The sequence below is a fragment of the Copidosoma floridanum genome, unplaced genomic scaffold, assembly GCF_036245765.1.
Source record: "Copidosoma floridanum isolate Cflo_tuat_1 unplaced genomic scaffold, Cflo_Japanese_pri ptg000013l, whole genome shotgun sequence".
In the NCBI taxonomy this organism is placed as follows: domain Eukaryota; kingdom Metazoa; phylum Arthropoda; class Insecta; order Hymenoptera; family Encyrtidae; genus Copidosoma; species Copidosoma floridanum.
This window is the reverse complement of record NW_028321890.1, coordinates 22,875,869-22,892,963: the sequence shown is the minus strand read 5'-3', so window position 1 is coordinate 22,892,963 and position 17,095 is coordinate 22,875,869. Positions and strand designations below refer to the sequence as shown.

The 17,095-nt window shown below is 40.2% G+C and overlaps 1 protein-coding gene across 1 annotated transcript in view; it reads right to left on the bottom strand.

Annotated features, from left to right (window-relative positions):
* LOC106641977 (disintegrin and metalloproteinase domain-containing protein 10) overlaps positions 1–6,472 on the bottom strand; it is a 94,373-nt gene extending 87,901 nt beyond the window's left edge. Inside the window, exon 1 of the mRNA XM_089590750.1 lies at positions 6,293–6,472. Coding sequence (XP_089446876.1) covers positions 6,293–6,380 — 88 coding nt within the window. The 5' untranslated portion in view covers positions 6,381–6,472. The remainder of the gene's footprint in view (positions 1–6,292) is intronic.
* Positions 6,473–17,095: the final 10,623 nt, after the last annotated feature.

Sequence of the window (17,095 nt, the reverse complement as noted above, 5' to 3'; positions counted from 1 at the left end):
ATTTCCAGTGTCATTTCACGGCGCGAATAACGTTACGTATGAACCCAAAACATAATAAATGACGCAGCTCATAAATAATCAGCAACACCGTAGCCCTGAAAACGCTAGCAGAACATTGCGCCTCAATTTTTCACTTTAGATATGCAAAGCAACGTACACGCATATACGGTAGCAGCCGTTGCCGCGATTTATCGCTCAGGAGGAAATTTTCAGCCAACTCGGCGAATTTGTATACGTTTGTACACCCTTTCCGTTCCGACTTTACAGGACAGGTATAGACTGTATACATTGTATCTCTATCTACATACTTGGACTGCTTGCGGTTGACGCGAGTTGGTTGTTATGCAAGCGAGAAAGTTACCGAAAATTAGGGTAATCTTGATGGCTGTTATTCAATCTGCATTTAGAGGTGCATTTAGCTAGCCAATAATCAAATGGAAAAACCGAGGAATGAGGTTGGCACAGCTTGATCCTGCTGCTGGTATATGTATACAGAAGTACACTGCGGTTTGGTTGCAATGAACTTTCCGGATTTATCAAAGATTTGGACAATATTATACCAACAAGAAAATGAGAGAAACGTAAACAAAGGGTCTGGGTAAAATTTTAGTTGGGGAGACACAGGTACAACATTTTATTTGGTTGGTTCGTCTATTACTGTTAGGGATGTATGGGTAGAATTTAATGTTGATATGTATATCATTCAGTTTTTTTATAACGATTAATAATCAAAGTCTAGTTGGGAAATTAAGATGGGATTTAAAAAAATATTTTTCAATCCCTTTTTATTATGTGTTGGGTGTGTAAAAAATTGGCTACTTAAAATGTTTATTCATTGCCTAAAATCAAATAGTTCTCACTGAGATATTTGTTAAAACTACACTAGATGGTGAATTAAATCTGAACATTGGCTTCTGCATTTTGTTAAATCCATATCGCATTAAATTTATTCTATTTAAAATGAGTAATTGTCACGTGACTAAATTTTTTGTTTGCGTTGCATGATTAGTTAAGGCAGATCACGTGGGTTGAATTGTATAGTAGGATTTGTAATGAAATGAGTTTACAATGTGAAAATGATCTAGTGGTACACTGTACCACTTGTATGTCCTATTTAAAGAAACAACTCGACAAACAATAGTATTTGATTAAAGTTAACATTGAATGAACTTATACGTGACGTATACTTTAATTTTGCAATTATTCAGTACTCCTAGTGTAAGCCAGATCAAATTTTATTAAAACAGTTATTTATTCGTTTATTTACATTGTGGTGTTTAAATTGAAAATTACGAAAGATTAAAAAGCTTTTACTAGTTTATAAAGATTAAAAGAGCGGAAAAATGTAAGCAAAACTTTGTATCTCTTTAGGTATGGTGGTATATGCGTGTTGGTTTATATAACATTAGATCGCGCCAAGTGCGTTCAAACATAACTAGTATTATTAAAAAGAGAAAATTAGTTGGTAGATTGGATTTTTGTTTAACAAGTTGATCACTTCAAAAAGATTTTAAAATTATTTCGCTTGTATTTTTTATTCTCAATGTACACTTCCCACACCTACATGCGTCACCCGGGTTGGCCAAGACTACGTACACGGTCCCTCGAATTTGCCAGATTTGTATCTGACATTCGCTCGAAACGTGAATCTGACAACGCCAGGACATTGTAGGTAACCGTACTCTAAACTTGTGGGGGTATCGAGCCCAAGACAGAAGAAAATCAGCATAACTAAATCGAGCGAGAAAAGGTAGACACAGCCTACACCGACAGCTCGACGTTGTCGGATAGCACGAAAAAAAATCTTGCTTCTTCGTTGGATCGTACAATAGGTAAGTACCCGTGTTTGTACACGGGAGGCTAGGGAAAAAAAAAAAAAAAAAAAACCTCTTCGAAACATGCATTCACGGAGACGGAGAATAAAATGCTAACACACGATTCCCGTTATCACGGGTACACACATTACTACTGACGTACAGACAACGCCGCCGTGGGAATTAACACCTAAAACCTACCGGAGCGACTTTTTGTCTTCGCTCGTGTAAATCATGAAAGTCCTGGCCCTCCAACCCCACTTTTTCTCTCGTTCCGTAGCTCTCGGGCACAAGAAAAACCGAGAACGACAAAAAGCTTGAAATTGTACGATTAGAAACTGTTACGCCGAAGAGGTTTTTAACGGTGGAAAAAAAAAACCAACAAGTTTTATGTATTTCGACTAGCAGACCTTTTTTTTTGTTATTGTGTAAAATGTATAGGTAACCAGTAAAATATTCAGTAATAATTTCATGCTCGTTAATTATTATAAAAAAACATTTATTATACTCGATTTTAAATACTACACAAGATTTATCGGTGGTGCCATTGAAATTAATTAAAAAAAATAACTTTTTTGCTCCCTTTGAAAAAGTAAATGCATTCCGATCAAAAAAAAAAAAAAAAAAAAAAAACAATTGATACTTAAATACGTTCTCATTAAACATGAAACCACTCGATCGGATCGTAATTAAAATCTCTAAAAACTCGCGATTCTCATCGATGCTTGGTTCATCCTTTACCTGCACATTGATAGTATATTTAAAGCTTTTAAAAATACGAGTTTGAAATCAAGGGAAATATTCAACTTTCCAGCAGCTTACAGCTTAAAATTTCAATTTCAACGAGTACGAAAAAAAAAAGAAAAAAAAATTACTAATTTTCCCGAGTGCCCGAAAGTTCTCTAGCGCGTATCGTTAATCCAGAGAGCTCCTCTGCGCACTCGAAAACCTCGCGAACGGTGGTGGGAAAAAAAAAAAAAAAAAAACGTCAACGAGTCTGACACACCACGGATTCATTCTCGCGCAGATTTCCGCCAGGACACGCACGTGTGTGCAACGTCCTGCACCTAGATTCCCGTACACAAATGTATGTCGTGCGAGAGTTTGCAGGTTTTTCCCATCCGTGGTGCGGTACACGCAAAGCGTCCTATATATACATCGAGTGGAGTACAAAGCTAATTGCTTGGCTCTCTCTCGGGACGAGAAAGAAAGAGCGAAAGAATAAGGAAAGCGCGTAGGAGGGACTCGCGTATAAGTTCAAGAGCGCCCGTCAATTATGCCGAGTGCATGCGCCGTTCGAGAGGACAACGCACTTTCACGAGAGAGGGGGATCTGGAAAACGCGCTGACGCAAGATAGCCGAACAAAGAGACGGCGCGAGATTTTTTTTCTCCCTCTTGTATCCTGTGTGTCGTGTGCCTCTCCTTTCTCTGTTGTCGATCTCCGTGCGCGTGTATACATGTGTGTGTGTGTGTGTGTGTGTGCTATTGTGACATACCGCGTTCGTCAAGGAGGACTTTTTTAAACGGCTCTTTTTTTTTCTCGTGTGGTATTAAAATTCAAAAAACTTGGTTTTTCTTTCGAGCAACTAGTTCCTTTGATGTTCCAATGCATGTCAGCGTAGTAATGAGAGATTAATTTTTCTCACTATACACACGTGACTAATTATAATTTAAATGCAGGTGTGCTTTGAAATTTTTTTAAGCAGTTCCTTTGAAAACGTGTTCAAGTGCGCCGCACTTTTGACTCGTTTTTTCGCGACTTTGTTGGAAACTGGTATTTTTCACAAAGGTATAATGACGAACCCCTCAAAATAATTGTAAGTGGAGCTTGTGAACAAAAATCCACGAAAATCGAATACACTTTTCGTCGTGGCGAATTGCGCGATCGCCTCGGAACATTGTGTTTCACTTACAACGAAGACTGTACGGTAAAAGGTGTGTTACGAGAGTGCTCGTAATACAAGGAAGACAATCGAAAAATCATTCACGAGAGAGAGGGTGGGGGGCCTCAAAATTCATATAAATTGATCGACGGGATACGTAGGTTTGTAACATTTCTATACGTGGCTGTATCTGCGAGACCGTCGCAGTGAGTGATCTTTCGGCCAATCATGATAAATCATCGGGTATTCGTATCGCGTAGAAAGTAGGGCATGGTTATTACAGACGCCGCGGTAATCATTAAAAGTCTGTTGGGGCCCATGAGCGCTATGTTATTAGACGAGTGCTTTTGCGCGAAATTATCGTGAAACGAGTCGTCAAAGTTTTTTTTTTCCTCTCTTTCTTTTTCTGATGGTCGCAGAAAACGAGATGAAACTGCGAAAGACGGAGAAAGATGCTTGGAAAAATGAAAGGTTACAGGCATCCCGGTTATCTCCAAACTATTTCTCGTGTTACGCCGGAGTTGTGATCATTTTTATGATTGCGAGTGCCTGCAGTGGAGCAAGAAAAAGAAAACGCTGACACAATTCGCACAATAATTAATGCCAGATGCTACTTTACGAAATGTTACGCAAGTGCTTTCGGAATAACGGCATTGGGGAATGAAAAATGGTGTTCGTCGTTGCTGTCGTCGATTCGTCACTTTGTACCGTATTGAGAGGAAATAAGCGCGTTCGGATTTTTTTCATCGCGATTCAATTATTCTTGTAAGTGAATAAATACAAATTTTCAACGGAAAGAGAGGCGTTTCACATAGACCAATACAAGTGCGCATCAAGAGCAATTGCATTAAAAAAATATCTTTTTCAGGGTACACTTAACGAAGATTTTCAATTGACACATGACTTCAGAAACGTAGGACATAAGCGCGTATACGTCTGAGTGTAAAACATTGAGAAATTTTTTATTGTATTTCACATTATGGTTCTGTAAGCAAATTTTTCTTTTTTTCTGTTATTGAAGTTACTATTTTGGAGAAAATTTAAATGAAAAATTAATCGCAAAAACCATTGATAAAAGGATCACCAAGACAATTTTATACCAATTTAGACAAGGGCTTGAAAAAATATACATGCCACGTTTAACTAATTGAATATTCACAAATCTTTTCATTTCATTTCAAATGTTCGCCCCAAATATGTGTCCAAAAAAAAGTAAATTGTTTTTATTTCCAGTCGCTCCAATTCCACATTTGTTGTTGTATTGTTCGTTCAAAAAAGAAAGAAATAGAAAAAAAAAAAAAAAAAAAACTCAAAGCCAGGGAGCGAAACGAGAAAAATTCAATTCGTACCTAATTAATGTTACAAGAAACTTAGCGCCTTCCCTCGCGAGTCCAACACAATGATACTTCCCCCCAACAATGCGCTAGACCTTCACGCGCTCTCGCAGAAACAACAACAATAACAACGACAATAACACAAAAAACACGAGCCAATAAAACCAAAGCTGCGGGCGAATCGCCGAGTAAGTCTCGCTGATCCCTCTCCTGAGAACGAGTTTTGTTCCGCAGGCATTTGGGCATCCTTATTAATCTTCTTCTCGTTCTTCCTTTCTCTCTACTCCTGGCGTACTGTATAACGTTGACACGCGTGAATCATCGTCAGCATCACACACACACACACACTTGTTTCCCAGGAGACTTTAAACGTAAGAAGGAAAAAAAAAAAAACCGCGTACTAATGATGAGGACCGAATACCGTTGTTGTCGCACGCCAATGTAACGAGCCCGCGTGCATAGGTGTACACGTAAAGCTTCTCAATTAGAGATCGGGAAATAGCGCGCGCGTGCGAGTATTTTCAGAGGTGACATTTTCCTTGACGCCGATCGCGCGATAAACGAGTGCGGGAGCCTTGACGCGAGCTCTATTAGGTGCAGGCTAGTGGCTTTTTTTCTTCTTATTTCTCTATCTCTTTTTTTTTTTTTTTTTTTTTTTTTGTTCTCCGCCGAGTTGACCTTACGATTTCGAGCGTTAATTTAAATTTATGTACCTTTGTTTCTCTCTCTCTCTCTCTTTCTCTCGCTATTATCTCTCCCGCGAGCGTGATATCTCGGCGTAATTGTGGATGATTTTATCCGCGCTGGCCCAAGGTTTGCTTTTGTACCATTGTTTTAGCTGATGCTGGTGCACTTGTGTTTAAAAATAATCCATTGACAAATGATGACTCGTCATTTTTTCCAAAATTTTACTCGCTACAGTTCAACTTATCTTCCCCTGTACTTTACATTACAGTTTGTCGATGGAACTGAGAAAAAGTACTTATTCGAGCTCATTTCAGTGATGTATTAAAAAATAATAATAAATAAATAAATTGCCACTCCCAGACGAGCACATCTCGCTCGGTAAGTATCAATTTTACATGACGTCTTACTAAAAAAAAACTGTAGGTACATTGTTTCCAATTCAAGTTTACCCTGTCGTTTGTTATTTTTTTATTTTTTTTTTCTGAATTTTTTTTCCCCCAACCCCTGCTATCGATACTAGCTCAGCTAAAAACTTGAGTCTAACAACGCGACACAATATCCAATGCCTCATACCTCGGCCCGGTGCGATGGGCTGCAGGGGCAGGCCTTCGACGAGGGCGAGCCAGCAGAGTAGCAGCGCGGTAGGCAGGACGGGGTGCATGTTAGCGGCGCATTGGCCCGCACCACCACCACCACTGTCACCAATGACTCCTCCAGCTCCAGCTCTAGAGCCCGAGGAGCTTGATCCGCGCTCGCCTCGACGCTACCTGCACTGCCTGACCATCTTCCTTCTCCTCCTCCTCCTCTTCTTTATCGTCTTTCCGGACACCACCACCACCTCCTCCTCCTCCTCCTCCTCGTCAACTTCTCGTGTCTTTTCCACCAGCACTGGCATCACCCACACAGTACAGCGCGTGTGAGTATCGCCGCGCGACTACGACATTGCGATAGTCATCGTCGCGGACACAATAGACAAATCACATACACGCGCGCACTAAACTCGCCTTTCTATAATTATACTTTCGCGGGTACGGGGGTGGGTGGAGGTAGCCCACTATTTGTCGTCACAGAGTATCATCGACGACGATTAACAGCCGCGTGGTCGCGGTCATCGGTGTCCTTGCGCTGCGGCACCACCACCACCACCACCGCGTCCTCTCCTCTCCTCGCGGCTGAAGATGCTCCTCGGACGCAGTGGCACATACCGGTGAGAACTTCTGGCCATCGATGCGGCTCCTTTCGCACTCCTGAAAGCAAAAAAAAAAAAGAGACGCGCTTAAACAACATTGTACGACATTTATACAAGACAAAATAAGAGACGGAGAGTGCAAATGTGTGTGATTGGGCACAGTCGACCTCTCTCACCGAGAGTTGCGCGGCGGGTTACGGTCAGCCATTATAATAAATACATCATTATACAATATTTTCTCTCCAAGGCGTACCTAATATTATGTGTGTACAGGCGCGAGAGAAAGGAGTCCTGTAGCTCCTCTCTTTTTGCGGTTGAGCGCGCGTACACGCGAGAGGGAGTTAGATGATATTATTGCCTCTGCTCCTCGGAGACTCTCGAGTCGTATATACATACCTCCCCCTCGCCAAAGGACCCATACTGTTATGTGTATATTATATATTATATACACGCGAGTACCTCTCTCTCTCATCTCTGGAGAGCAAAAGAAGCATCAGCATCGGTGCATGTGTATACATACGATCTATAATGCACAAGAGTCATGTATATATACATGTATATATACCGATCTCTCTTAGGAATGTAATCTCGATTGCCATGCCTCCTATTATACACCTGAGGATAATGAGTCCTGGGGACGGGGGACCGGGATGGGAGGGGGGGGGGGTAGAAAAAAAGCACTTATTATATGTATATAGTACAATGATGGTGATGAGCGAGGGAGATATGGTTTCTTTTGTTTTCATAACGGATCGCCGATCGCGTTATCCCAACTTTGCTGCCGTGTGCGATGATGGAAGGATGTGAACTTGAACTACGTATACCATCACTGGGTATATATAGGTACATACGTGTGTACAGCTGTATGTACGTGCTCACCGCAAAGACCGCGTACTGCGATCGCGATGTAACGATACACAACACGTATATACCCACGCAGTACACGCCGAGCGCTCCGGTATATATTTATAAGTGGTGCGCAGATTTTGTAAGGTGCGTTATTCCCTCTATACTCCTGTGTTATAAATATGCGTGCGCGAACAATGCGCTGCATTACGTTGGATTGGTATTGCGGCGTGTAGTTGGTTTTTTTTTTCCACATATACTAGCACACGGCTCGATGATCTTCACATAAAGAATTTTGTTGCGATCATCATCAAGTGCACAGGATTTTAATACGATTTTGCAGAGTTTCGTTTATTTATTACCAACGCGTAATTAGAGGAGAAAAAAATGTACGTGAAATGCAAAGAAGAAGAAAAAAAAAAAAGAGTTAACTGCAGCTGCAATGTGATGTGGTACAATAATCGTAATTGCCGTGCATCGAGCGATGATTTCATCTTTTTTTTCTGCTTTTAGTTCTAAACTCTTTTTTTTTTGTTTTGCCGTTAAAAAATCTTAATCGTTTTACAGCTCTATTACAGGCTCTGCGATTGGTGATGGTTGTATTCGGTAAATTGCCCCGTTAGCGTTTTGAAATAAATTTTATGGTTCATACTATTTCCAAACGTGCCTGAAAACTTTTTATCGTAAGGAACGTTTTGTTTGAAAAATAGAATTTTGCTGGCGAATCAATATCGCGAACGAAATAGCTCAACAAACAATAATTTGTTTGTTAATTGATTAAGTACTTTTGCTCTTATCGCAATCGAAATCCAATAATAGTATACATTATCGGCGCACGGGAGGACGAATCAAATTAATGGTTCGATTGATTTAATAATGCTTTGCTCGACGATAGCCGATGATGATAAAATTTTTAATTTCTTTGCAATTAAAGTGAATTGTAGTTCATACACGCATAATTGATTGTCTATTTAATTTTGACTTATACGGGTATACAGGTAAACTCAGTTCATTATGTTAAATGAATAAAAGTTTTTATTGAAAGGCTTTTTTTCTCTCTCTCTCTCCTTCCATTCATCCGCTAAATGTGTTTTGTGTGGAAACTTTAACTTTCCGTTTGTACAATCAACTGAAAATTAAACATCATACGTCACAACTCGCAATTCAGGAGCGCAAAAAGCACTTAAAAAATTAGAAACTTTTTTTTTTTTTTTTTTTATTCAATCTGGAAAAAGCATTTTTCCAGCTTATTGAGTTCAAACTGTCTCGGAAATTTCAGGTCCCACTGTAAATACACGCCTAACGCAATTCCTTTGAAAAAACAGAGAAATCCTGGAAAAAAGGGTGGGTTTTTAAAGTAAACATCGAAAAGGTGAGACCGAATCCACGGAGCCAATGGAGAAGAAAAAAAAATCATAACAACTCACATAAAAAAAAAAAAAAAAAAAAAAAAATCATCATCCCACAGTGGATCGAGGACTGCATTACCTAAATTATTTTCCGTGGCTTGCAACGTAATGCTCGCGAAAGCTCAAAGCTCGATGGCCAGCTCGAGTACATAAAACCGCATAAAACGCGCGCACGCGAAAGTTTTATTGAACTTCCCTCGGCTCTTTATTTTTTCTACGCGCCCCGGAGTTTTGCCTTGTTCCCTCTTTATCCCACTTTCTCTCTATCTCTATTTTGCCTCGTTTCGCCGGCTAACGTATACGGGTAGCGGCTAGATTTACGCGTATTAAAGTGTAATAGCCGGAGAAGAGAGAAAAAGGGAAAAAATTTACGTACGCCGACAGATGATAAATCTTGAAAGTAGCCATGTAAAGTTAAGAGTCCCTCCCCACACCCCCCGGTTGTTCTGGATCTTTTTTTTTCTTCCGCATCCGCGTGTGAGAAATTTGCAATATCGCGAGAGGATGAGGGTATCGCAGCTGGGACTAATAAAATGTCTTTTCTTTCAATTCGGAAAAAGGCGAGGTATTCTTGTGAATAATTGCAATAAGCGTCTAAAGACTAAAGTGACGAATAACTTACTTAAAGTAATTTATATTAAAATATAGGAAATAGAGGGCTCAGGATGGTTAAACTTTTATATTATTCTGTATGAAATATCGAAAGTCAATAGCATAGAATTCGTTCAATATTGAACTTATGAAATACTTTGGTTATCCATACGCTGGTTGTTTGGTTTTTTTTTTTTTTTTTTTTTTATCATATTAATTTTAAATTTTATAATTTTAAAATAATAAAATTTTATTATTTAAACATTTTATACAAGTATTAGACTAATAGTTTTCTTGTGATTTTTTACTATTTTTATTGTTGCTATTATTATTCATGAATAAATATCTCGTTCACATCAAACAAAAAGGAGGCGAAAGGATTCGATGACGCTCTATTTTCAATATATTACAGGAGAAACAATAATGAATCGATTTCACAATTTTATGTGTTAATCTGTTTTCGTCCTCAGATTTTAATTTTATGCAATTACATATTATTATCGAGAATAAAGACGCGTTAAGTACTCTTGAACGATTTATCGATCTTGATTTTTATCATGTTATCTATTAAACAGTACATACTATTCTAATACCTTATGGTTCCGTAGCGTAGTGGTAATCACGTCTGCTGAACACCCAGAAGGTTGCACGATCAAGACTACATTGTTTATATTTATTTGTTGCGATTGAATCTCGACACATTCCTTGCGCGTGATAAAGGAATTACCTGATTAAGTCATCTTTCCATTTAATCACAAAAGATTTTATGAGATATCCATAGAGGTATAAGAATAGAGGGGAAAAGCGCTATACTAGCCCATTAGCGGCAGCGACAGCATAACTAAGTGTAACGGGGCATCTGTCCTTGTTGCCAAAGCCACGTTATTGGCTACTTCTTCGTCCTGAATCCTACAGTTGATTCAATCTCATGTATGACTCGACCAATAACATAACTGCCAGACAAAGACAGATGCCTCGTTACGTAGCGAATTCTGCTGTCGCATATCACGCCCCCTTTTCTCCTCTATTCTTATACCTCTATGGAGATATCTTATGAAACAAAAAAAAATCGTTAAAGCGTGTAATTAAATATGTATGATTTGTTTGTGCAATGTGATTATTAATTTATCATCCACATAAAAATAATTTGTCTAATAAGAGAATCGAAAAATAAAGAAAATTAATTTCTTTAGAGACATTTCATTAGATTAGAAGTATCTTTTTCAATCACTTTGAAACAATGCATTATTCATTCACAGTGCAATAATAATCTTGGATGAATATTAATACATCATTGAAACATTGAATTCTCAATCAACTTAATTCTCATCGGCGTGAATTTGTACCCTCATTGAAAAATAATGAGTTTGCGATTTATTATAGAGACAACCACTCTATAATATAAATTAATTAGATTCACCCGATAATTGCGCACTTTCTATTATTATCGTCATTATTATTACTCGTCAATTTAAACATTACTTGCGACACACTGAAGAGAAAAAAGTTTAAAAAAAAAGAAAAAGATTATTAGAAATGTGTCGAAGCGCATACACTTCTGTCTCGGAATTTCGGAGTGCAAAGTAAAGAAAAAAAAAAAAAAAAAAAAGTGAAATTCATCGATAACCATCGAACAAATAAGTGGGCACGTGGGTGGTTTCCGGAATGTACACCGGACCTCCATCCGCGGAGCAAAAACGAGTCGATCTCTATCGGCGCAAAGACACCGTCCAATACCGGTTTCGTCTTCGAAGAAATGTACCACTATCCGACCTTAATGAGTCGAAAATGTACACAAAAGAATTGCTTTTTTTTTTTTTCACGACCCCTGACTCTTTTTCTCTTTATCTCCTTGTACGATGTTTCTGAAATTATCAGCGAGGAAAAGTTTAGCGATCTATTTTTAGACGTGTAACTTATACACGCTTTGGACAGATTTACGTGTACTTAACATGCAAAACAGATACATGCCGTTGGTGCTTGTTTACCGAGATCTTGAAAAAAAGAAAAAAAAAAAAAAAAATTCGAATTGATAGTCAGTATCTCTCTACTAATAAGGCAGTATTCACGGTCTGACGAGAAAAATTAAAAGTTGGACAAATAAGTATATGTTTGGATAAGACCTGAAGATGAAGATCTGCTAAAAATGAAAAAAAATGTATACATGACACAGTAAACACGCGCTGTTGCGTAGAAAAGCGAGGAGCAAAGAAACAGAAAAAAAAGGAAGAGATCGGGGAGGTGTCAAAATACACATGCTTGCTTCATCCGAGAGTTTTCCATGGCTCAATTAGAAAAAAAAAAAAAAAAAAGTGGTCATAAAAAGATAACGACAGTCATGTTCTCGTGTAGCCGGATGGAATAGCCAGGCGTAACCTGCGACTTTCGAGTAATGGATACGCACAACGTATATATCGAGGTATATATACTCGCGACGACCCTCTCTCGCGCGCGGTTTGTTTCGAGTTGGAAAGAAAAAGGAAAAAAAGGATTTAAAGCAAGTATATACGTCTTGGTTGTTGTATGGCAACGATGACCTACACTGGTAAAGTGCCTAAAGTAGGAAAGGAGGAAAAAAAAATAGAGGAGCGTGTCCGGCGCATCGGTGCGTAACGCACGTGAACGCGCTGGTACCCACTCGGTGGTTGCGGCGGAAGTTGGAGCGAGCTGGAGGAGGATGTTGTAACACGCGCGTGTAAGTATATGTATATAATAAGTACGCGCACGGAGTGAAATTCGTAATTCGCCAGCGGGTACGCTGTATAGGTGCCTGTATAATGTAAGATTGACAGGCCGTGATTGAAGGAGAGAGGGAGCAAGGTCTAGATGGTTGATGCGATGGCGGGCGCTGTTAGCTAATACGACGCTCGTAGCGATTGGAGTGGCTGTTTTTTTTTTTTTTTTTTTTTTTTTTTTCCAAAGCCAAATAGAGTTGAGAGTTTTCTGTTCGGGCTTTTTTTATTTTTCATGTACTTACTTCAGAGAGAATGCTGATGATTACAAAAAAGTATGAGGTTCACAAACACTCTCCGTAGAGAGAAAATGGTATACATCGAAATGGCACAAAAGTGACTATTTTTGCATCGGCGTGACTGTTGACAATCACATCACTCAGTCAGCAAAGGTCTAAATAATTTTCAGTACTTTTTCCACACCTCTCACTCTCTATTTATGACCAAATATCGTATTTTTCGACATTTCTGTATCAAAACTCCAAGTGCCATTTTTCAACCCAGCAAAGTTCATGGTCCTCCAAGCAAATACATCGCAATCAGCAAGGTCGTTTTCCTTTTTATTTTTTCCATTCCAACGCACACACTCTTCTCGTTTTCTCTATATACATGACACACATGACTCCCTTACGTAAGTTGCATTACAATATGAGAGAAAGAATAAAAAACTGCGCACGCACACGCGATTTTCCAGAGCGAGATGTACGCCTAAAGTATTTTTAATTGCGGCAAAAACGTGCGAAACTCAAGCCAAAGCTGATGTAGTATGTACCTATACATAGGTACCTGCGGTATTATATTTTCGAGAGGGAGAATCAGGCCAACCGAGCGAGTCTGCCTGCGTAACGAAACATATATATATATATATATATACACACATCACCCACCATCAACCTCATCATGGGTTGTACATAGGTGTACCCACTGCGCTAGTATACATGCATGCAACGGAGTGCCGATTTCTCTCTCTCGGCGTGCGGCCACGTTATACTTTTTGTTGTTGCTGCCTGTATTTTAAGTATTTGGGGCGAGACAAAACGCACACGAGACTGCGTATACACTATTCACAGTATTCACACAAAGCTGAGCGCTAATGAATATGTACACCACGATAAGCACACCGGCCCCGTGAATTGCGCCGACCATTCGTTTGCCGCTGCATCGAGGATATACATACCACGAGTGTATACTTACCGTCATTTCGGTCACTCGCCTGTATAGGTATTATATTATAATAGTGTGTACGCACGCACGCCCAGCTTTTTGTTTATCTCCTTTCCTTTGTTACGCGTCGCTTAATTGTGTATACCCCGGTATACCCCACACCGCGTGTACATACACATTATTTATTTACGCACGCCTAAATCATTGTACGCCCTGCAATGTGCGCGCAAGTTTTTCCTCTCGTCGCCATATGGTATATATTTTTGTATTGTCTCTTTTACCCGTTAGTGGGGTATTTTTCTTTGTTGCGCGAGACTTGCCGATACTTAATATTCGCCCATAAAAACTTGCGCGGTGTGTAATAATGCCGTACACGTATGCACGTTATAATATGGTGGCCTAGAATTTTTTCGTTGCTCAAGAAAGGAGGGACTCTGTAGGCTATTTTTGCTCCTTTTTGTTTTCTTCGAGCGACTTGACTGTTGCAAGCTTTTTTCAGAAAAATCCTGCAGTCACCGATGCTTTTTCATTATTCGCGTTTCAGAAATTGTTGTATGCTCGGTGAGGCCTTTTGTAGAAAAACCTATTGAGTGGCCGATTTTTTATGCAAATATCCAAGTGTAAAGCAACAATAACAATGGTACACTAATGACACTCGGAAGTCATTGATGAGCTTGTATACCAAAGTAATAATTGCGTGTTAAAAATATTATACCGCGACGATACCAATATATATATACCATCGACGAATGCATAATCAGGACTCCTCGTTTATCAAATACATACTATGCGCGTGCTCGATAATAAATACAAGCTTCTATACGTGGAAATGTATTTATATTTTGCCGTGACTCACGCACGCGTGTGTGTTTATTTTTCTATGTGTGCAATTGTACTTTCAAGGTACGAAAAAAAAAAAAAAAAAAAAAATTAATAGCACGCAATACGCCGTCATTATTCCATACGAAGCCACGACGACGATGCAAACGCAAACAACGTCTCTTCAACGCGCGCATTGCTTATTACGTTATCTATATGTTTGTACGTGCTGACGAGCGCGAAACGAAAGATTAATGACGAATCGTATAGGTTGCGTTGGACGAACAAAAATCATCATTAACCACGCGTTTGTGCAAAAAACTTTTTCAATCGAAAACTGCAAAAGCTTGAGCGACGGATACTTTTTGATTAAAGACCCGTACGTTCGAGCGTACGTTTCATTAACGACGAGCAAAAGTTGCGTACTGAAGCCAAAAGAGAGAGCGATGGGGAATAAAATCGTAAAATATCAACGCAACACTGAAACGGGTAAATTATGTATTGCCGTGCAAAGAAAAGAGGGGGTTGGGGTGATAAAACCGAATCCTCGAAATCGACCAATGAATCCGACCCAATTAAAAGGCCCGAGAGCGCGTGGAAAGAAGCGCCGGCATCATAATGTATTCCGAAACGAGGATGCGCGCAATATCACATAAAGCCAAAGAGAGAGAGAGGGGGGGGGGCAACGACGGCAATACAACAAACGCCGAGGGGCGAAATCAATATTTATCGACCGCGGAGCCTCGTTATAATTATTATTTACTCGTATCGTTTTTAAGGCAAATACGAGCATCATGACCTCGGGGTTGCTACTCGACCACCACCGCCACCACCGGAGCCCATACATAGAGAGGGAGAGCGCGGAACGTTTCAATCGCAACATACACTCCATAATTACCCCGCGCTCGCCCCCTCGTTTCGACTGTTGTGCATATATATGTGTATGTATGTATGCACGTGCGTGCCTGATTGTTGTTACAGCAATTGGCGCGGTGCAGGATCCGATGTGTGTTTATGAATGTATATATAGGCACAGGAGTAACCAGAGCCTCGCGAAACAGGCGCTAATAAGGTGGTGCGCGATTTCGTTAGACGTCCGCGTGTAGGTATATACTTCCCCGATGGTGTATCGCCTCCTCCTCTCCTCTCTATATTGTGTCGAAATGTTTCGATACCGTGTACCACCTATGTATATATGTACCCACACCAACCGAAGGCTAACGCTTTTCGCTTTGCCAATTGATCATTAAGTCCGACGCGGTCGGGTCTCTGCCGTCTGTCTTTGTGAGGCTGGATTTTTTTTTTTTCTTCGACTTTCTGTTGTTTCAACCCGCGTGGTGTGCCATTGTTTTGACGTTTCTCTCTCTCTCTCTCAGGTATAAATCGGCACGTGTTTGCCATTGACGATTTTGAAAGATTCCTCGTTTCCGGTTGATGAATAAAAAAGGGGCTTAAACACAAACAGTTTACATACACCTATTATGCAGGCACTAGTCTGCCGATTTTGTTTATAAAGGTGATTTTTACTTAAAAAAAAAAAAACAATTAACTTTAACCGAGGGTTCTTGGCTATTGTTAGCAATAAAAAGCTCCGATGGTTGTATTACTTTTGGCGCATAGCCCTTCGCTGCTTCCGAAAAACAAAATTGTAAACTATATATAGTTGCTCAACGAGTCAACGCTCAAAGGCACCAGACCACTCGTAAACTGTACACAGAAGTATAACGTTTCCCGAGAGTCAAGGTAGCGAGCGAGATTCGCTCTCAACCCTTAAAAAAGAAAGTAGGTGCTTGGAGCTCATACATTTTTTCACCCTCGTATACATGTATATGCACACCACGCACGAGTTACCCACTTGTTATTCAGCTAATTTTCGGGAGAGCGGGCCCATTCCCTTTTTCACGTGTCCGACACCGCGTCCGTGGTGTCTCCCCGACTCCTTGATTTTCCCCTTTGCTCGCTTATGCATTCAAGACACCGACGCAAATGACGAACGGTACCTCCGCGGGAGGAAGAGGACAGTTTTTTTCCCTCCCCCACTCTCACTTCACTTCCTCCTTCCACTTTCCTTCTTCTTCTTCTTCTTCTTCCTCCCGACAAAAGTTTAAGCGCCTGCTCCACCGCGACAAAGCTCCCCCCCCCTTACTCGGGGCAAAGAAACTTTTTGGATTACAGCGTGTGGAAGCAGCTGTTCTTCGCGCACTTGGGAGACAAAAGGGGGAAAAGCCGGAAATCACGCGGAAAAAGGGCACACGTATAGGGTGGCGACTCGAATAAATTTCCCCTACACGCATTTTCGCCGTTCGTCTATATATTTTATATACGTTATGTTCATACCATTCTCGAGTACTCGCGCACGAGCGTGTATTATACATCGAGCATCATATTATCACTCGAAGCACTTGCGTGAAAGTGAAGCGAGTACGATGTATATTATATTAATTTATTGTGCGACGGCCAGCGAGACGTGAAATATATATTTTAAATCACTGCCATATGTTGTATACCGTCGACGGGGACTGCGTACCCGCGGATGGGACTATTTTTTTTTTTTTTGCTGCTGTTGGCGCGAGAAAATGTTTTAATGAACTGCTGCAAAGTGTGATGGCGTTGCGTCTCGACGCGC